The sequence below is a fragment of the Lepus europaeus genome, chromosome 5 (genome assembly GCF_033115175.1).
Source record: "Lepus europaeus isolate LE1 chromosome 5, mLepTim1.pri, whole genome shotgun sequence".
Taxonomy (NCBI): Eukaryota; Metazoa; Chordata; class Mammalia; order Lagomorpha; family Leporidae; genus Lepus; species Lepus europaeus.
Window position 1 is genome coordinate 132092096 of NC_084831.1, and position 22763 is coordinate 132114858.

General features: G+C 39.6%; 1 protein-coding gene across 1 annotated transcript in view; it reads left to right on the plus strand.

The window, feature by feature from the left end:
• LOC133759259 (flavin-containing monooxygenase 5-like) overlaps positions 1–22542 on the plus strand; it is a 43839-nt gene extending 21297 nt beyond the window's left edge. The window contains exons 6-8 of the mRNA XM_062190193.1: positions 19028–19380; positions 19510–19582; positions 22167–22542. Of these exons, the coding sequence (XP_062046177.1) occupies positions 19028–19380; positions 19510–19582; positions 22167–22542 (802 nt within the window). The remainder of the gene's footprint in view (positions 1–19027; positions 19381–19509; positions 19583–22166) is intronic.
• The last annotated feature ends 221 nt before the right edge of the window (positions 22543–22763 follow it).

The following is a 22763-nucleotide window of genomic DNA, read 5'->3' on the forward strand; positions in this document are numbered from 1 at the left end:
AACTGGTGATCTTCTGAAAGTGATCTGTCATTTCTCTCATGCCCATTTTAGAATCTTTTCTTTATTTTTACTGTGGAAAGTTTGACTACAATGTGTCATGGTGAGGGTCTGTTCTGGTAATGTTTGTTAGCAGTTCTGTGTGCTTTCTCTATTTGAATATTCCTTTCTGTCTCCAAATTGGGGAAATTTTCTGTAATTATTTCACTGAATAGGCTTTCTATTGCCTTCTCTTTTTTCCATGTCTTCAGGCATTCCCAAGACACATATGTTGGGTCATTTGATGGTATCCCAAAGATCTACAACACTATTTTTAAGTTTTCTATTTTATTGGTTTTTTTTTTTTTTTGGTCTGACTGTAAGATTTCCAAGGATTTGTCTTCTACTTTGGATATTCTTTCTTCTGCCTCATCAATTCTGCTGTTAAGATTTCCACTACATTTTTTATTTGCTCCATTGAATTCTTCATTTCTAAAACTTCATTTTAATTTATCTTTATATTCTCAATTTCCTGGGAAAAATTTTCATTTATGTCATGTATGGTTTTCTTTAGATCATGGATTTGTTTCTGATTTTTTTTTTGAGTAATCTTATGATTAATTTTCTGAATTCTATCTGCCATTTCCTCAATCTCTTTATCTTCACATTATAATATTGAGATGTTGCTGTGTTCCTCTTGAGTGTCATGGTGGCTTACTTATTCTTTTTTTAATTAATTATTTTTTTTAACTTTTATTTAATGAATATAAATTTCCAGTGTACAGCTTATGGATTACAATGGCTTCCCCCTCCCATAACTTCCCTCCCACCCGCAACCCTCCCCTCTCCCGCTCCCTCTCCCCTTCCATTCACATCAAGATTCATTTTCAATTCTCTTTATATACAGAAGATCAATTTAGTATAAATACTTCAACAGTTTGCACCCACATAGAAACACAAAGTGAAACATACTGTTTGAGTACTAGTTATAGCATTAAATCACAATGTACAGCACATTAAGAACAGAGATCCCACATGAGGAGCAAGTGCACAGTGGCTCCTGTTGTTGACCCAACAAATTGACACTCTAGTTTATGGCTCCAGTAACCACCCTAGGCTCTCGTCATGAGTTGCTAAATTATTTTTTTAAGGAATACACATTTCATATGTATTCTTCCCACCATACTCGCCCTCCCAGCCACACTCCCACCCCACCCCATTCACCCTCTTCCCTTCTCAGTGTTGTACCTGAGTGAGTGCAAACAAAGAAGCACCATACACTGATAAAATTTGATGGTCCTTTATTGCCGGCATTGGAGAGCAAGCTCATGCCCTAAAGACCTCTCCACTCTGAAGTCCAAAGCAACGGTTTTTAGGGGCAAAAACCACAAAATAAGGAGGGGAATACATGGTTGCTAGGATGGGGGGGGGGGGACTACAAGGCTACCAGAGTCAAGCTAACCTAAAACCTATGTGAAACTAGTATCTATTATAATCTTGACAATACCAATTACAATCTTAACAATTTCAATTATAATCTTGACAGGTATTGGCTTAAATCATATGTAGGGCGTAGACAAATTACATTTCTATCATGAACCCAGGTGCAGCCTATCTGCTTCCAAGCTTGAGCAATCATGCTAGGGGTTTTCTATGCTTTGCCAAGTGTGATGCAGGTTGCCAAGTGTGATGTAGTGGACTGCTATTGTCCAAATGCTTTAGATCATAGTTTCAGACCAGAGTCTCATGGTGGGGGTGGGGGATGTTTTCTCAGCATGGAGTCTCAGGTGCTCCAAAATGGAGCCCCTACAGTCAAGGTGTTACTTCATTAGTAGCATTCTTTATTAAGATTCATTTTCAATTAACTTTGTACACAGAAGACCAACTTTATACTAAGTAATGATTTCAACAATTTTCACTCACTCACACACACACACACACGCACACACACACACAAAGCTGTTTGAGAACAAGTATCACAGTCAATTCTCATAATACAACTCTTTGAGGACAGAGGTCCTGCATGGGGAGTTAGTGCACAGTGATTCCTGTTGTTAATTTAGCAATTATGACATCAGTGACCACCCAAGGCTCTTGACATGAGCTGCCTAGGCTATGGAAGCCTTATTTCTTGAGTTTTGACTGTTGTTTTTCATCATTTGAGGCGTTGATTTTTAATTTTTTTCTTCTGTTGGTTTTTATCTTTGGGATTATGCTTCTTTTGTGATTTCCAGGAGCATCTACCCTTTCCATGCATACCAGGAGGAAGTGGTAGACGTGGCCCAGGGGCTCTGGTTAATGCTCTAGGGTGGGGCTAGGTTCCAGGATGACACCAGCATTGGGCATGGTGGAACTCCAAAGCCAGCTATGCCTTACATCTTTCTGAGTAGCTACAGAGGCCCCATTATCTCAGCATATAGAGCTCCCATAGACGCTGACACAAGAGGGCACTGGTGGTGCAGGCACTTCTTTGTTTTTTTGTATTTGCCAGACCACCTTCCCACTGAGCTCTGGGGCAGTGGATGCTGTGTGCTGTTCCCTCTGTTGGTAGCTCTGGATCACACGTGCACACTAGAGTCCCTGCTCCAGTGCCCGCCCGTCACTGCTGGCAGCACTGCACTCCCGTGTCCAGTCTCTGTGATCTGTTACGTACCCCCCTACAGGCTTCAGAGTTGTACCATTAATTTAAAATGGCGCCTGCCCCCTCTCCCAACTGAGTTGCGGGTCTTGTTTTGGAGAGTTTTGTCTGAATCAGTTGCCTCCCTTCATTATCATTAGGACCATGGGTAAACGTGGCAGCTGCGACAAGCTCTGTCTGGCTGTATCCCCTCTATCCCCATGAACTGGTGCAGACCAATGCCCCCACTCCCCCCCTCCGCCATCTTAGCAATTCCGGGATCAGGATCTGGCTGTACGTGGCAGCACATGCCACGGAGTTTCAAGCCATTCCCCTCTTCCCGTGGTGCTTCCCATGATTTCCTCTTCTCTTCGCCACAGAGTGTGTACCTCCTATTTATTCTCTCTAATTTTTTTTAAAGATTTATGTATTTATTTGAAAGGCAGAGTTACAGAGAGGCAGAGGTAGAGAGGTCGGTCTTCCATCCGCTGGCCGCAAAGGCCGAAGCTGCGCGGATCCAAGGCCAGGAGCTTCTTCTGGGTTTCTCAGCAGGTGCAGGGGTCCAAGGGCTTGAGCCATCTTCTACTGCTTCCCTCTCCCCGTGCCTCCCCAGCCGTCTCAGTAATGCTGCGGGCTCAGGCTGTACGCGGCAGCTCTCTGGGTGTGCGGCACACTCACCACAGAGTTTCAAGCCATTTCCCCTCCTCCTAGGGTACTTCCCCAGCAATTTCCTCCTCTGTTCTTCAAAGAGTGTGTACTGTACCTCATATTTATTCTCTCTGATTTTTTTTAAAGGTCTATTCATTTATTTGAAAGGCAGAGTTACAGAGAGGCAGAGGTAGAGAGGTTGGTCTTCCATCTGCTGGCCACAATGGCCGAAGCTGTGCCTATCAGAAGCTAGGTGCTTCTTCCAGGTCTCCCAAGAGTGTGCAGGGACCCAAGGGCTTGAGCCATCTTCTACTGCTCCCCCCTGCCTGCACCTCCCAGCCATCTCAGTAATGCCTGGGGCTCAGGCTGTACGCGGCAGCTCTCTGTGTGCGCGGCAGCACTCACCATGTTCCTCCCATGGTACTTCCCCAGGAGTTCCCTCTTCTCTTCTCCAGAGTGTGTACTTCCTACTTATTCTCTCTGTTTTTTTAAAAAGATTTATTTATTTATTTGAAAGGCAGAGTTACAGAGAGGCAGAGGTAGAGAGAGAGGTCTTCCAGCTGATGGCTGCAATAGCCGAAGCTGCACCAATTCCACATGAGTGCAGGGGCCCAAGCACTTGGGCCATCTTCTACTGCTGTCCCAGCCATAGCAGAGAGCTGGATCGGAAGTGGAGCAGCCAGAACTCGAACCAGAGTCCATATGGGACGCTGGTATTGCAGGCGGAGGGTTTACCGGGTATGTCACAGAGCCAGTATTATTGTATAAGAATGCTATGATTTTTGAGTTGGTTTTGTGTCCTGCAACATTGGTGGATTCTCTTATCAGTTTTAATAATCTCTTGATGCATTATTTTGGTTTTCCTTTATAAAGGATCATGGCATATGCAAACAGGGGCAGTTTTAATTCCTCTTTTCTGATCTGTATATCTTTTATTTCTTTCTCTTGCCTGATGGCTGTGGCTAAAACTTCCAAAACTATATTGAATAAAAGTGGTGACAGTATGCATCCTTTCTGGTCTCAGATCTATTGGAAATGCTTCCAGCTTTTCCTCATTCAGTATGATGTTGTTTGTGTGCTTGTTATATATAGCCTTTTTTGTTGAGATATATTCTTTACATATCTAATTTTCAAAATATTTTTTCATGTGTGGAAGTTGTATTTTACAACAAGAACCTTCTTTGCATCTATTGAGGCAATCATAAGGTTTTAGCCTTCACTTTATTGATGTTATGTTTCACATTTATTGATTTGCATATGTTGAACCATGCCTGCATCTCTAGAATAAATCTTGCTTTGTCAAGATGAATGATCTTTTTGATGAATCGTTGGATTTTATTTGAGAATTTTAGTATCTATTTTTATCACAGATATTGGGCGATAATTACCTTTTTTTGTCGCATCCTTGTCTGGTTTTGGAATTAAAGTTATGGTGGCCCCACACAATGAGTTTGAAAGGGTTCCCTCCATTTCCATTATTTGAAACAGTTCAAAAAGAATTGGTATTAGTTCTTCCTTAAATGTTTTGTGAAGTCCAGCAATGAGTCCATCTGGTCCTGAGCTTTTCTTTCTTAGAAAACTGTATTACTGATTCAATCTCTTTAGTTATTGGTCTGTTCAGGATTTCAGTGTCTTCCTGACTCACTTTTGTTGAATGATATGTGTACAAAATCTACCCATTTCTTCTAGATATTCTAGTTTTTTGCAGTATAGCAGCTCATAATAGTTCCTAATGATTCTTTGTATTTCTGCAATATCAATTGTATATATTATTTTCCATCTCTGAAATTTAATAATTTGTGTCTTCATCATTTTTTCTGGGTTGGTGTGCCTAGTGGTGTATCAATTTTGTTTGTCTTTTCAAAAAACCAGTTCTTCATTTAATTAATATTTTGGATTTTAAAATATTTTGTTTATATCTTCTCTAATTTTCACTATTTCTTTCCTTTTACTAATTTACTAATTTTTTGGCTTGGTTTGTTCTTATATTTCTAGTTCCTTGAGAGATGTTCTCAGATTATTTATTTGATATCTTACCATTTTTTCAGTGTAGGTAGTTATTGCTATAACCTTTCGTCTTAAAACAGATTTTGCTCTATCCCATAACTTTTGATATGTTGTGTTTTAATTTTCACTCATTTCAACAAATTTTTTATTTCCCTGTTGATTTCTCCTAAGATTTAGTGTTCATTCAGGATCATATTATTCAGTCTCCATGTATTTGTATATTTTCTAGAATTTCTTTGGTTGTTAATTTCCAGCTTTATATGGAAAATAGTATGGAAATTCCTCAGAAAATGAAAAGTAGATGTATCATATGACCTAGCTATCCACTCCTGGGGATATCTACTAAGAAAATGAAATCACCATATGAAAAAGATTTCCACATGCCTATGTTTATAGCAGCCCAATTCATAATAGCAAAGATATGGAATCAAACTAGATGTTCATCAACTGCTGCTTGGATGTAGATGTGGTATATATACATGATGGGATATTACTCACCCATAAAAAAATAATGAAACCCTGACATTTGCCAACCAAATGGATGGAACTGCAGATGATTATGCTAAGTGAAATAAGCTAAACCCAGGGAGACAAATACTACAAATTTCTCTTATTTGTGGAAGTTAATATAGAGAGAGTATAAAAATGATTATGGATGTCATATCATTGCATATTTAGTTATATTGCTTCAATGAATCATATAATATAAATGGAATTACACTCTTTTATCCCCATGTTATGATCATTGTCATGAATCCCTCACTCTTTGATAATAATATCTATGTTTTCAAGGAAAAAAAAATTCCACCTTTATTCCATTATGTCAGAAAAGATGCATGATATAATTTCAGTTTTGTTGAATTTGTTGAGACTTGTTTTACAGCCTAGTAAAGATCTATTCTAGAGAATGTTCTATGCAGTAATGAAAAGAATGTGTATTTTGCAACTTGGGGATAGAATATAAATGTTTATTAGATTCATTTGGTCTAGTACAGACCATTGGTTAGTAAAGACTAACCATTGCTTCTTTGTTGATTTTTTGTCTGTTTTATCTGCACACTTTTGAAACTGGGCTGTGTTAAAGTTCCTCAGTATTGTTGTCTTGGAGACATGTTTTCCTTTAGATTTATTAAAACTTGCTTTCTGATACCAGGTTCTCTGGCATTAGGTGTGTATACATTCACAATATGTCAATTATTGTTGAGTTGATTTTTTGACCATTATACAGTGACATACTTTGTCTCTTTTAACAGTTGTCTTCTTAAAGTGCATCTTGTAATATGTAAGTATAGCTTTTACTGCTTTTTTTAATTTTCATTCACATGGAGTATCTTTTCCCATCTTTTCACTTTTAGTCTATGTGTTTCTTGTAAGCAGTATATACTTGGGCCTAGCTTTTTTGTTATCCATTCATCCAGCCTACACCTTTTAATTGGGAAATTTAATACATTTAAACTCAAAGTTTTGTTGATAAGTAATAACTTGGTTTTTCCATTTTTCCATTAAAATTCTTGGCTTCTGTTTTGAATATTCTTTGTTCTTTTGCTGGCTCCAGTCTTCACCCATCTATTTGCTGCCTACAAGGAACACATCTCACCAACCAAGATGCATGTAGACTGAAAATGAAAGGATGGAAAGAGATATTCCATGCCAACAGAAACCAAACAAGAGCTAGTGTAGCCATTCTAATATCAGACAAAGTAGACTTTAACATAAAAACTGTTAAAGGAGACAAAAAAGGGCATTATGTAATGATTAAGTGGTCAATTCAAAAGGAAGAAGTGATTATTAGAAACATATGTGCACCTTATTACAGGACATCTGGCTATTAAAAAATAAACATTAAGGGATCTAAAGGGAGACATAGACTCCCATACAATAGTAATGAGGGACTTGAGTACCCCACTTTCAGCAATGGACAGATCAACCAGACAGAAAATCAGCAAGGACACAGCAGATTTAATTGACACTGTAGACCAATTGGACTTAACAGATATCTACAGAACTTTTCATCCTACAGTTGCATAACACACATTCTTCTCAGCAGTAAATGGAACTTTCTCTAGGGTTGACCACACACTAGGCCATAAAGCAAGTCTCAGTAAATTCAAAAAAATTGAAATTATTCCAGGCATCTTATCATACCACAGTGGAGAGAAGCTTGAAATCAGCAACTTAGGAATCTCTAGAACATATGCAAAAACATGGAAATTGAACAACATGCCCCTGAATGAACAATGGGTCATAGAAGAAATCAAAAAATTTCAGGAAATGAATGAAGATGAAAATACAACATAGCAAACTTATGGGATACAGCAAAAGCAGTGTGAAGATGAAAGTTAAAAGCATTAGATACCTACAATGAAGAAATTAGAAAGGCACCAAATAAATGAGCTATCAATGCATCTCAAGGATCTAGAAATACTGCAGCAAACCAAACTCAAACAGGAGAAAAGAAATAATTAAAATTGGAGTTGAAACCAACAGTATTGAATAAAAAAAGATACAAAAGATCAGCAAAATGAAGAGTTGGTTTTTTTGAAATCAATCAATGTGAGACATTACATTAACAAATTGAAGAACAAAAACAATCTGATTATCTCAATAGATGCAGAGAAAGCATTTGATAAAATACAACACCCTTTTATGATGAAAACTCTAAGCAAATTGGGTATAGAAGGAATGTCCTTCAACACAATCAAAGCAATTTATGACAAACCCATGGCAAGCATCCTATTGAATGGGGAAAAGTTAGAAGCATTCCCACTGAGATCCAGTACCAGACAAGGGTGCCCACTCTCACCATTGCTATTCAATATAGTCCTGGAAGTTTTCACCAGAAAAACAACAGCCTTTGTGTACATAGACAATGCTAAGGCTGAGATTGATCTTCTAGGATCAATCCCATTCACAATAGCTACAAAAAAAAAATCAAATACCTTGGAATAAATTTAACCAAGAAGGTCAAAGATCTAGAAGAAGATACCAAGAAAATGGAAAAACATTCTATGTTCTTTGATTAGAAGAATCAATATCATCAAAATGTCCATTCTTGTAAAAATAATTTATAATTCAATGCAATACCAATCAAAATACCAAAGACATTCTTCTCAGATCTAGAAAAAAATGATGCTGAAATTCATATGGAAATATAGGAGACCTCAGATAGTTAAAGTAATCTTATGCGACAAAAAACAAAACCAGATATATAGCAATACCAGATTTCAAGACATACAAGGCAGTTATAATCAAAACAGTCTGGTATTGATACAAAAACAGACAGAAAGACCAAAGGAACAGAATAGAAACACCAGAAATCAATCCAAACATCTACAACTAACTTATATTTGACCAAAGAGTTCAAAACAATTCCTGGAGCAAGGACAGTCTATTCAACAAATGGTGCTGGGAAAACTGGATTTCCATGTGCAGAAGCATGAGCAAGCCCCTACCTTACACCTTACACAAAAATCCACTCAACATGGATTAAAGATCTAAATCTACAACCTGACCATCAAATTATTAGAGAACATTGGGGAAACTCTGCAAGATATTGGCATAGGCAAAGAGTTCTTGGAAAAGACCCCAGAGGCACTGGCAGTCAAAGCCAAATTAACAAATGGGATTACATTAAATTAAGAAATTTCTGTGCAGCAAAAGAAACCGTCAGAAAGTAAAGAGACAACCTACAGAAATGCAGAGTTATTTGCAAACTATGCAACTGATAAAGGATAAATAACCAGAATCTACAAAGAGATCAAGAAACTCCATAACAGCAAAACAAACATCCCAGTTAAGTGATGGGCCAAGGACTTAAACAAACATTTTTCAAAAGAGGAAACCCAAATGGCCAATAGACACTTAAAAAAATTTTAGGATCACTAGCTGTCAGGAAAATGCAAATCAAAAGCATAATGAGGTTTCACCTCACCCTAGTTAGAATGGCTTTAATACAGAAATCAACAAACAACAAATGCTGGAAAGGATGTGAGGAAAAAGGTACCCTTATCCATTGTTGGTGAGAATGTAAACTGGTAAAGCCAATATGGAAGACAGCATGGAGATACCTCAAAAATCTGAGTATTGACCTACCATGTGACCCAGCAATTTCACTCCTGGGAGTTTACCCAAGGGAAATGAGGTCAGCAAACAAAAGAGTTATCTGCACTGCCATGTTTATTGCAACTCAATTTACAATAGCTAAGACATGGAATAAACCTAAATTCTTATCAACCAAAGACTGAATAAAGAAAGCATGGGGGCCTGCACCGCAGCTCAATAGGCTAATCCTCCGCCTTGCGGCGCCAGCACACCAGGTTCTAGTCCCAGTTGGGGCGCCGGATTCGGTCCCACTTGCCCCTCTTCCAGTCCAGCTCTCTACTGTGGCCCAGGAGTACAGTGGAGGATGGCCCAAGTGCTTGGGCCCTGCACCCGCATGGGAGGCCAAGAGAAGCACCTGGCTCCCAGCTTCAGATCAGTGCGGTGTGCCGGCCACAGTGGCCATTGGAGGGTGAACCAACAGTAAAGGAAGACCTTTCTCTCTGTCTCTTTCTTCTCACTGTCCACTCTGCCTGTCAAAAAAAAAAATTTAAAAAAAGAAAGCATGGGATATGTACACTATGGAATACTACACAGCAGTAAAAAAAATATGCAATTTGGTCATTTGCAACAAAATGGATGAATCTGGAAAATACCATACTTAGTGAAATAAGCCAGTCTCAAATACCATATGTTCTCCCTGATCTGTGAGAAGTAATAGACCACCAAAAATGAAATCTGTAGAAGTGAAACTGACACTTTGAGAAGGGATGACTTGAACTGCCCTTGTCTTGACTGTTGAGGAATAGTTTCATTTTTTTGTTTTGTTTTCTTCATGCTATATGTTGAACTCTTTACATAGATTTAATCACATGTATATAAAGTCAATTGAAAATTGATCTCAGTAAAAAATAAGAGTGGGAATTAGAGAGGGAGAAAGAAGTTTGTAACTGTAAAGCTATATACTTCTGCATACATTCCTATGGATTTACTTTTTTTGAGAAAGAACAGTTTATTTTACTTTTTTTAGATTATTTTTGAAGGTTTTTATTTAATTGATACAAATTTCATGTGAACTGATTTTCAGGATATATCGTTTCTCCCCCCCCCATTCCTTCCCTCCCACCCCACTCCCAACCCACCTCCCACTCCCTCTCCCATTCTATTTTCCATTAAGATTTATTTTTAATTGACTTTATATACAGAAGACCAAATCTATACTAAGTAGAGATTTCAACTATTTGCACCCACACAGACACACAAATTATAAAGTAAGGTTGAAGACAAGTTTTACTGTTAATTTTCATAGTACACTTCATTAAGGACAGAGGTCCAACATGGGGAGCAAGTGCACAGTGACTCTTGTTGATTTAACAACTGACACTCTTATTTATGATGTCAGTGATCACTCAAAGCTGCCAAAGCTATGAAAGCCTTTTGAGTCCACAAACTCTGTTGTTTTTTAGACAGGGCCATATGCAAAGTGGAAGTTCTCTCCTCCCTTCAGAGAAAAGTCCATCCTTCTTTGATGGCCCCTTCTTTCCACTAGGGTCTCACTCACAGAGATCTTTCATGCAGAACTGTTTTAGCCACTGTATCTTGGCTTTCCATGCCTGAAATGCTCTCATGGTGTTTTCAGTCAGTTCCAAATGCCCTAGAGGTTGATTCTGAGGCCATGATTCCATGTCTTGGCTATTGTGAATTGAGCTGCAATAAACATTGAGGTGTAGATGCCTCTTTTATTTGCTGATTTCATTTCCTTTGGGTAAATTCTGAGGAGTGGGATGGCTGGGTCATATGGTAGGACTAGATTCAGATTTCTGAGGTATCTCCAAAATGTCTTCCATTGTGGATTTACCAGTTTACATTCCCACCAACAGTGGATTAGGGTACCTTTCCCCCACATCCTCGCCAGCATTTGTTGTTTGATGATTTCTGTATGAAAACCATTCTAACTGGGGTGAGGTAAAACCTCATTGTGGTTTTGATTTGCATCTCCCTGATGGCTAGTGATCCTGAGCATTTTTTTCATGTATCTGTAGGCCATTTGGATATCCTTTTTCAAGAAATGTCTATTTAAGCCCCTTCCCCACTTTTCTACTGGGTTATTTGCTTTGCTATTGTTGAGTTTTTTGATCACTTTATATAGTCTGGTTATTAATCCTTTATCAGCTGCATGGTTGCAAATAATTTCTCCCATTCTGTTGGTTGCCTCTTTACTTTCCTGACTGTTGCTTTTGCTGAACAGAAGCTTCTCAATTTGATGTAATCCCAATTGTTAATTTTGGTTTTTATTGCCTGTGCCTCTAGAGTCTTTTCCAGGAACTCTGTGCCTACGCCATTGTCTTGCAGGGTTTCCCCAGTACTCTCTAGTAATTTGATGGCATTGGATTATAGATTTAGGTCTTTAATCCATTTTGAATGGATTTTTGTGTAAGATGTAAGGTAGGTGTCTTGCTTTATGTTTCTGCATATGGAAATCTAGTTTTCCCAGTACCATTTATTGAAGAGACTGTCCTTGCTCCAGGGAATGATTTTAGCTCCTTGGTCGAATATAAGTTGGTTGTAGATGTTTGGATCGATTTCTGGTGTTTCTATTCTGTTACATTGGTCTATACGTCTGTTTTTCTATCAGTACCAGGTTGTTTTGATTATAATTGCCTTGTAGTATGAATTGAAATCTAGTATTGTTATGCCTCTGGCTTTATTTTTGTTGTATAAGATTGCATTAGCTATCCAAGGTTTCTTGCGTTTCCAAATGAATTTCAGCATCATTTTTTCTAGATCTGAGAAGAATGTCTTTGGTATTTTGATTGATACTAAGTTGAATCTATAAATTATTTTTACAAGAATGGACGTTTGATGATATTGATTCTTCCAATCCATGAACATAGAAGTTTTCTTCCCATTTTTTGTGTGTATTCTTCTGTTTCTTTAGAGTTTTGTAATTCTTGTCATAGAGATCTTTGACCTCCTTGGTTAAATTTATTCCAAGGTATTTGATTTTTTTTTTGGTAGCTAGTGTGAATGGGATTGATCTTAGATGTTCTTTCTCAACTGTTAAAATCTTTACTTAGGGCCGGCGCCGTGGCTCAACAGGCTAATCCTCCGCCTTGCGGCGCCGGCACACCGGGTTCTAGTCCCGGTCGGGGCACCGATCCTGTCCCGGTTGCCCCTCTTCCAGGCCAGCTCTCTGCTGTGGCCAGGGAGTGCAGTGGAGGATAGCCCAAGTGTTTGGGCTCTGCACCCCATGGGAGACCAGGAGAAGCACCTGGCTCCTGCCATCGGAACAGCGCGGTGCGCCGGCCGCAGCGCGCTACCGCGGCGGCCATTGGAGGGTGAACCAACGGCAAAAGGAAGACCTTTCTCTCTGTCTCTCTCTCTCACTGTCCACTCTGCCTGTCAAAAAAAAAAAAAATTAAAAAAAAAATCTTTACTTAGTATAAACTAAGTTGATCTATTTATAAATATAATTAAAATGAATCTTAATGAGGAATGGGATGAAAGAGGGAGTAGGAGATTGGATGGTCTATGGGTGGGAGGGTTGTTATGGGGGGAAAAACTGCTATAATCCAAAAGTTGTATTTTTGAAATTTATATTTATTAAATAAAAGTTTTCTAAAAAAAAAGAAAGAAAAAGAAGAAGTTCTTTCTCAGCCATGGCATTATCTATGTATTCAAAGGCTGCTGTTTTTCGGGTGTTGATTTTATATCTTGCTGTTTTACCAAAGTCTTTCATGAGTGCCAATGTCTCGTAGTGGAAGCTTTTGGTTCTCCTATATACATAATCATATCATCTGCAAATAAGGATAGTTTGACTTCACTCTTACCGATATGAATCCCTTTGATTTCTTTTCCTTGCCTGATGGCTCTGGCTAAAACTTCCAGAACTATATTAAATAGCAATGGAGAGAGTGGGCATCCCTGTCTGGTATCAGATCTAAGTGGAAATGCTTCCAACTTTTCCCCATTCAATAGGATGCTGGCCATGGGTTTGTCATAAATTGCCTTGATTGCATTGAGGAATGTTCCTTCTATACCCAATTTGTTCATTATGAAAGGGTGTTGTATTGTATCAAATGCTTTATCTGCATCTATTGAGATCATAATATGATTTTTCTTCTGCAGTTTGTTAATGTGATGTATCAAATTGATTGATTTACAGATTTTGAACTATCCCTGGATACCATGGATAAATCCCACTTGGTCTTGGTGAATGATCTTCCTGTTGTGTTGGTGAATTTGATTGGCCGGGATTTTTACCTCTATGTTTATCAGGGAAATTGGTCTATAGTTTTCTTTCTCTGTTGCATCTTTTCCAGATTTAGGGATTAAGGTGATGCTGGCTTCATACGTGGAATTTGGGAGGATTCCCTCTGTTTCAATTGTTTTAAGTAGCTTGAGAAGAATTGGAGTTAATTCTTTAAATGTTTGGTAGAATCCAGCAATGAAGCCCTCCACTCCTGGGCTTTTCTTTGTTTGGAGGGCCTTTATTACTGACTCAATGTCTGTCTCAGTTATGGGTCTCTTTAGGTTTTCTATGTCTTCATGGCTCAGTTTAGGTAGGCTGTACGTGTCCAGGAATCTATCCATTTTTTCTAGGTTTCCCAGTTTGTAGGCATACAGCTCTTTGTAGTAATTTCTGATGATTTTTTAAAATTTCTGTGCTGTCTGTTGTTGCATTCCCTTTTTCATCTCTGATTTTATTGATTTGGGTCTTCTCTCTCCTTTTTTTGGTTAGTTAGGCCAATGGTGTGTCAATTTTTTTATTTTTTCAAAAAACCAGCTGTCCGTTTTGCTGATCTTTTGTATTGGTTTTTGGTTTCAATTTTAATTTCTTCTCTAATTTTAATAATTTATTTTCTTCTACTAGTTTTGGGTTTAGTTTGCTGGTTCTTTTCCTAGTTCCTAGAGGTGCATGGATAATTCATTTATTTGGTGCATTTCCAGTGTCTTGATGTGGGCACCAATTGCTATAAACTTTCCTCTTACACTGTTTTTGATGTATCCCACAAATTTTGTTATGTTGTATTGTCATCTTCATTTGTTTCCAGAAATTTTTTGATTTCTCTTTTTATCTCTTATATGACTCATTGCTCATCCAGTAGCATGTTGTTCATTCTCCATGTGTTTGCATATGATGTAGGGATTCTTGAGTTGTTGATTTCCAGCTTCATTGCATTGTGGTCCAAGAAGGTGCATGGTATGACTTTGATTTTTTTGAATTTACTGAGACTTGCTTTATGGCCTAGCATGTGGTCAATCCTAGAGAAAGTTCCATGTACCAGAGAGAAATATGTGGAAAGTTCTGTAGATATCTGTTAGGTCTATTTGGTCTATGATGTCGGACTTACTTCTAAGAGTAGAGTTTAAAAACTTGTCATGGGACTCCAAATCCCATTAAGCTTGATAGTAAAAATGCCATCTTAATTGGTAAAGTGATCATATTAAGTGTTAAAGTGAACATATAGAAAGGATTAAGTGCTAAAGTGATCATATAAATAGGATCAAGTGCCTGGCAATAATAATAGATAGAATTAAAAAAGAGAGAATGTTCCAACATGGGAAGCAGTCAACACAGCAGACTCATAAAATTACAATCACTTTAAGTAACACTCTGACCTCAGAATCATCCCTTAAGTCTTCCTGGTCTGGCTGAAAAGCCCATGAGAGCATTTCAGATGTGAAAAGCCAAGACACTGTGGCAAAAATTGTTCTACATGAAGGATCACTGTGGGTGAGATCCCAGTGAAAGAAATAGACATGAAAGAAGGATATACTCTTCTTCTCTAAAGGGAGGAGATAACTTCCACTTTGCTTATGGCCTTGTCCTAATACTGACAGAGTTTATGGACTCAGAAGGCTTCCATAGCCTAGACAGCTCATGGCAAGTGCCTGGGGTGGTCATTGACATCATACATAAGAGTGTTAATTGTTAACAACAGGAGTCACTGTGCACTACTCCCCATGCAGGACCTCTGTCCTTAATGAGTTGTATTATGAGACTTAACTGCAAAACTAGTTCTCAAACAGTTTTGTGTGTGTGTGTGTTTATGTGCAAATTGTTGAAACTGAGTTGATCTTCTGAGTACAAAGTTAACTGAAAATGAATCTTAATAAAGAATGAGACTGGCAAGCGCAGAAAAAGGAGGAGGAGAGGTGAGAGTGTGGGTGAGATGGCGGGTATGGTGGTAAGAATAACTATATTCTTAAAGTTGTACTTATGAAATTTGTATTCCTTAAATAATAAATTTTTAAAAATAAAAATTATAAAATTAGCTGTCTTCAAGATCATGAATTCTTTCTTCTATATGATCTATTGTTAAGGTTTTTAAGGCTTTGCAGTATATATTTTGACTTACTGAGTTCTTCATATCTAATACTTCTGTTTGTTTTTTTTTCTCGAAATCTCTATCTTTTTGCTGAATTTCACTTAAGCATCTAATTTCATTTAAGTTTTTGAATCCATTCTCTTTTCTTTCTGGAATGAGGAGGTTCCTCAGGTGTTGAGAGCAAGTCCTGCTCATGTTGTTGATGCACACAGACTTCCAGTCAATAGTCACCTCAGGAGTTTGTGTTGTGAGATCAGCCCTCTGAGGAGCAGGACAGTCTCACAGACTCCAATTCACTGCCCAACTCCAGAGATCAATGAGTAGCACTAATTCAGTGTAGAAGAGGAATGTCTCACAGATGCTATCTGAGAGGGTTACAGGATCTATTAGGGTGACTTTAGCTCAGTGAGAGCAGAACAAGAAGTTTTGGGCCACTCTTCACTGGCTGCTTGCTGGGCTGGGTGGGGTGAAGGTAGTTTAGGCCTGAGGCATAAGTGAGCTATAGCACTCAAAACCTGGCAGCTTTCACAGGAGAGGTTAGAGCCCTGAGCCCATGCTGGGTCTGGGCAGAGCACAGAAACTCTGGGCCAGAAATCCCAGCAAATAGGAGCAATTGTGTTGTGTTGGGAGGGGCACAGAGAGGCCTGTTCAAAGCCCCAGTGAGCAAACTGCTGTTGGCTAGGTGGAGTATGGAAGGCTCAAGCCAAAGCCCCACAGGGAATGTGCCAGGTGGGACCAGAGAGCTCTAGCAGCTGCTCCTGGGAGGGGCAAGAGTCCAGAGGGATATGAGAGATGAGCGTGATCCAGCACCTCCAGCTACTGTCAATGCAAAGAGCTGGAGCCAACAGGTATGGTGTTTAGTCCATCAGTCTTCCTCGTGTCTGGGGAGTGGGCTGATTTACTGCTCAGAGTAAGCACATGGTCCCAGCAATTTTCACTCATTTGGATGTATACAGCATCCTGAGAACATGCACACTCTGTATTGCATGCTCAGACTCTACTGCAAGATTCACTCTCAGTGCTTGGCAGACTGGGTGGGTACTGGGGAACCCTGACTTAGCCCCCACTGTGCACAAGAGCCAGCTGCAACAAGTAGTGTTTCAAATGTCTGGGGGAGGGAAGACAATGAGGAGAAGGTTGATCTCCAAAACAGGGGGTCAGTCTCCCTTACTTCCAGGATCCTAGGGGCTAAAAATCCCAATTGCCCTACTCCTGCTGAGGTGCAAAGTGCTGTGGATGCGGTTGATGGGGAGACCTCTGCTCTTGCTCTGTTGGGCCCAGTTGGGCCTGTGGGGTTCAGTCTGTCTTGCTAAACTGCAGGAATGTTCTTGCAACTTTCAGGAATGTTCTTGAGCCCCCTAGAAAGAAGATAGGCAAGCGTTTCAGTCTCCTAATCCAGTATGGCTTGTAACAGTGACTCCTCTCAAGATAGTGCCACAGCCCATACTCTGGGTGTTGGGGAAGGGGCAGCACAAGTTCCTTCTCTGAAGCAAAGGGACTGTGTGTTACCCAGGGAGCTGTCCTTACTGAGCTGTTGGTTTGTGGTGACTGGGTCCTTTCCAGTGAGGATGATCTGCACAGGGATTCTACTAAGGCTCTCCTGACCACCCTTTGCCCTGCAACAGGGATTGTCTCCAACCATGGAGCCAGGGATTCAGATGCTGTTACCACCCCTACTGGTTTAACTTTTTGCCTCTCTTTATGCTGTTTGCCCTGGTATTGGTGTTCCCACTGTTCTTTTACTACAGTCAAGCACTATTCCTTGCACACTCACCGCAAGCTATAGCTGCTTTGTATTTTCTCAGTAAAAGATTAGGTAGACACTTGGCTTCTCTATTTGGCCATCTTGGTCTCTAATGATACCTTTTTTAATGCATGAAGTTCTTAAATTTTCACTGTTCATCCATGTGATGAACACACATCATGTGATGAACATGTAATAATATCTGAGTTTTTAAACTCAATTAAGGAGGTCTTTCTGCCACAGATTGTAAAAGATTTTTGTGCAGCAATCTTACTTTAAAATTTCTATGCATAAGTATTAAATCAAGAATGTATTTTTTTAGAAACAGTATCAGGGACAGACTGAATTTTTTGTTTAAAGAAATTTTATTTTATTTATTTGAAAGACAGGGCTACAGAGAGAGGTAGAAACAGAGAGAGAGAGTCTTCCATCCACTGGTTCACTCCCCAAATGGCCAGACCTGAGCAGATTCGAAGCCAGGAGCCACTTCTGGGTCTCCCACATGGGTACAGGGAACCAAGGACTTGGGCCATCCTCAGCTCTTTTCCTAAGCACACTAGCAGAGAGTTGGATTGGAAGTGGAGCAGCTGGGACTTGAACTGGCACCCATATGGGATGCCAGTGCTACGTGCTAGGGCTTTAGCCTGCTGTGCCACAGCACTGGCCCCAAGTGTTTATATTTAACATGGTGACTGTAGGAATCTATTTTTTAAATGCTTGTAGTAAATCTCCCTTTACTCTCAGATTAAGTCCAAATCAAGTGACCTTGCCTTTTATTCTCCACTCCTTCCCTTAAAATTCCATAAAGCAAACTTAACTGTACATATACATATATATTTGAAAAATTCTATAAATGTGTCTTTTTCATTTATTTTGTGATGCCCCATTTTCAACAATCTTACCCATCTGTAACAGTCCTCCTGGTTGTTTACCAAGTAGCTCCTTCATCTTTACAATAGAAAACTGTTAGGACAGTGTGGTCATGTGACATACCTTCCCCTGTAAGAATAAATGGAATCCAATAAATGGAGGTTCTGGAAAGGCCTGTGTTTGCCTGGAAAATGGGTCACCCTCACAAATATAAATCCTTGTCCTTTCTCATTCATCTTTTCTCAAACATGAATTCAATGCCTGGAGTTATTTAAGACAATCATTTAGCTGGTTAAAAAAATTTTGAATGAGTACGTGTGCCAGGTACTTTTATGACTAATTAATTCTGCTACAGATGTGTTATGTATCTAATCTGGAGGTTGATTTTGCTTACCAAGAATAAAAACATGGTTGGACATGAAGTGGAGGGAACGTTAAGCATAATCTATGACTTGCCTTCAAGTTATGACTAATAACTATTTATCCTTTATCTTTGATTCTCAGTAACTTAAAATAGTTTAGCAGTAGAACAAATAAGTATTATGACACAGAATACCAACATATACATAAGGTTTTAAGGTCAAATATAAGATAACAATGTAGAGCTGATATAGTCACCAAAGCACTGAGGGCATAAAATTTCTCTTTGGAGATGAAAGGTAGAATATTAGATAAGCACATATTTAGAAAGGAAATCCTTTTTCAATGCAATTTTTTCAATACTTTTTCATATACATTTTATCCTTTTTGTATATTGTCTTTACCTAGATTTTTCTTTTTAACTTTTACACACAGATTTTTAAGTCAGCACCCAACTATCAGTGATGACCTGCCAAACCACATCATTTCTGGGAAAGTCCAAGTGAAACCCAACGTGACAGAGTTCACAGAAACAGATGCCATTTTTGATGATGGCACGGTCGAAGAGAATATCGATGTTGTTATCTTTGCCACAGGATATAGTTTCTCTTTTCCTTTCCTGGATGATTTGGTCAAGGTTAGCAATAACGAAGTGTCCCTGTATAAGCTTATGTTCCCACCTGACTTGGAGAAGCCGACCCTGGCCATCATCGGTCTTATCCAGCCTCTGGGCATCGTCCTCCCTATTGCAGAACTCCAGTCGCGCTGGGCTGTGCGCGTGTTCAAAGGTATGTAGGATGACCTAGTAGTTCTACAGTTAATCCTCAGCCTCTTCTGCACACCTATTCTCTCCTTTCAGCAAAATGTGTGCCTCTTACTCTTAGGAACCCTGACAGACTCTGAATTCTGTCTCCTAGGGCTCAGCAATTTGCCCTCAATGAAGACCATGATGGCAGACATTGCCCAGAGGAAAAGAGACATGGAAAAAAGGTAAAGAAATCAGGAGCCGTGACCAACGGGGCACCTTCCCAGGACTGCTGCAAGTCCTGCTCTGGGCTTCTAGACCTTATGCTCTTCTTCCTCTCACTCGATTTTATTTCTTCTATTTCCTACATTATGTTGTTATGCAACACAAGTATGTATCTTCATCCTCCCATTCAGTTACGCAGCACTACATCTGCATGAAAGCCCTCAACCTCAACCCCCATCAACTAGTGTTTCTTCCAGGTTCTCATCAGAATCCAGGAACTGTAAGTGATTTCCCAAAATATGGGAAGAGTCTCTGCTTTCCACCATGTTGTGTTCTTCACTGACATCCTCATGACCTAAGTCTGAGATACACTTTTAAGGTCTGGAGGCTTTGGCTTCTCTACCATGAGTTGGGTGCAGGAATATTTGCTGAGGTCTCCGAAGGAACACATCACAATCCTTGTGCTTGAATTCTGTTTAGGAGTTCTCAGATTCTTTAAGATCAGACTTCTACTTCATACACTTATGTCTTGTTGCATTCGAAGCTATTTATTTTATTCTCTACCATGAGCCCAGAATTTAAGGGAACAAAATCTAAGAGGGGAAGTATCTTGCAGGTAAGGTGCTTCTTTGGTCATGTAACCAAAGTGCTTCTGAGGCCAGGAAACACAAAAGGCATGGCCATTTTCATAGACAGTGGATGAGAGGGACAATGAAAGAACATGTACAAATGAATATCTTAATAGATTACCTTGCCTCATTATTTCAAGATTTTAAAGGCTTTAATGTATATGTGTGTTTATGTCCATATAAAAATGAAATTCACTCATCATTCATTTACCAATACTCTTCTTCTACACATTTTTAAATATTTATTTACTTATTTGAGAGGCAGAGTTACAGACCGAGAAGAGAGACAAAGAGAGAAGTCTTCATCTACTGGTGCACTTCTCAAATGGCCACAACCGCCAGAACTGGGCTGATCTGAAGCCAGGAGCTTCTTTCATATCTCCCACAAGAACCCAAGTACTTGGATCATTTTCTACTGCTTTCCCAGCCTTAGCAGAGAGCTGAATCAGAAGAGGAGTAGCCAGGACATGAGCCAGTGCCCATATGGGATGCCAGTACTGCAGGCGGAGGCTTAACCTACTATGCCACAACACCAGTCCCCTCTACACACACAATTCACAATTAATTTTACAAGCTGCAACATAGAGAAAACCACTGGTTGAAAAAGCACTCAAGTTTCATTCTCCTCAACATTCAGAAGTAGGAGAAGTGAAATATTTCTAATTCATTCATGAAAACTTCATTATTTTGTGCAGTGGATATTTAGCCTAGCATGCTTGTGTCCCATATTTAAGTGCCTCAGTTCAATACCCAACTCAATCTTCTGACTGCAGTTTCCTTCTAACGCAGATCCTGGGAAGCAGCAATGACAGCTCAAGAGTTGGGTTTTTGCCATCCATATGTGAGACCTGGACTGAGTTCCTGGCTCCTGGTCACAGCCCAGCCCTGCCTGTTGCAGAAATTTGGGAAATGAACCAAAAGATGGGTTCTCTCTCTCCCGCTTTCAAATAAATGCATTTTTAAAAATTCCTTTTTGCCTTTATCAATATGGTGGGCATATTGCTAAGCATTTCCAATAGGATTATGCCCAAGAGGAAATGGACAACAACATAAAATAATAACACTGTTGTTTCTTCTTATTTAACTAAAATAAGCCTTCTGTAGTCAAATGTGAGGGCTGTGGTCTCTGTATTAAGGGGAAGTTCTCTTCACGTGGAACGAATGTTCCATTCCTGTAGCAGAAGCATCAGCTCCCACACATCCTGAGATGATAGTATGCATACCACTTTTGCCTCATATTGTCCAGCGAGTGTACACAGGGCTGCAGTTATCCCATAAAATGCATCTTGTCTCCTAAAAAAAGGCAATTCCTCCTCAAGACACATTTCTTTCAAACACTGAAAGAAAAACTGTGATAATAAACATCAACTCTGCAGTATCTACAATGAATGGGGTCTCTAGGGTCATGCAGTCCCTGGGTACAAATTCAGCAATGCACAGGGTTGAAGCATTAGGGTCAAAGGAGAGATGCCCAAGTTACTGCCATCCCAGTAGCACTGCAGAGTCACTTAGCTGCAAAGGAGGCTACCTCACTGCACCCATGCCTCATTGCAGCCGCCAAGCTCCTGGGGCCAGGCTGTCTATGATTACCCGATTATCCATCCCTGACTGGATGCAAACACCCAGGGCACTAGAAAGTAAGAGTTTTTGATCCATCTGCACAATAAACAAGATGTAGCTAACTGTCCTTCCTTGATAAAATGAATGTTTTAAAGGGTCCGGGTCACTGAGCATACCAATCTGCAACAAAGTCACCCCCATTACACTAAGAAATGAAGAAACTTACATTGCACATCTGGTCTGTCATGCAATAGTGGAGTGGCATTGGGTTCATCAGTTCAGCTGCCTGGTTCACTTACATTACCTGTACTGTGTACAGAAAGGGTTAAGATTCTTATAACTCAGATGACAGAAATCTCTGTGCCCCTCCCACTACCACGGGCCAAGTGTTCTACACTTTTCCCTTCCCTTTCAGGTATGTGAAGACACCACGCCACACCATCCAGGTGGATCACATTGAATACATGGATGAGATCGCCGCCCTGGCGGGGGTGAAGCCCAACCTGCTATTGCTCTTTCTCTCAGATCCAAAGCTAGCCATGGAGGTTTTCTTCGGCCCCTGCACCCCATACCAGTACCGCCTACAGGGGCCAGGGAAATGGGACGGGGCCCGGAGAGCCATTCTGACCCAGAGAGAACGGATCATCAAGCCCCTGAAGACTCGAGTTACTAGTGGGGTCTGCCAGTCATCCTCACAGCACTTTGTGAGAAAGTTGGTGCCACTTGGCCTGGCATTTCTGGCTGCTGCCTTAATATATTTCAGATATATTCATCAGCACAAACAGGAATGAGTGAATGAATGAAATTGAGGGAGAAAAAACAATTAATAGCTTTTAAACTTTAACTCTTCCTGAATCATTATGCCTAAATCATTATTTTTAAGTCAACAACATATGTCCAGTAGTGTTTAGTACTACTACAACTGCTATAGAAAGTGTTTAGATATATTTTAAAAATAAATTTACTCCTTAAGAATGGGCTTGCATCATATTTCCATATAATACAGCATTAT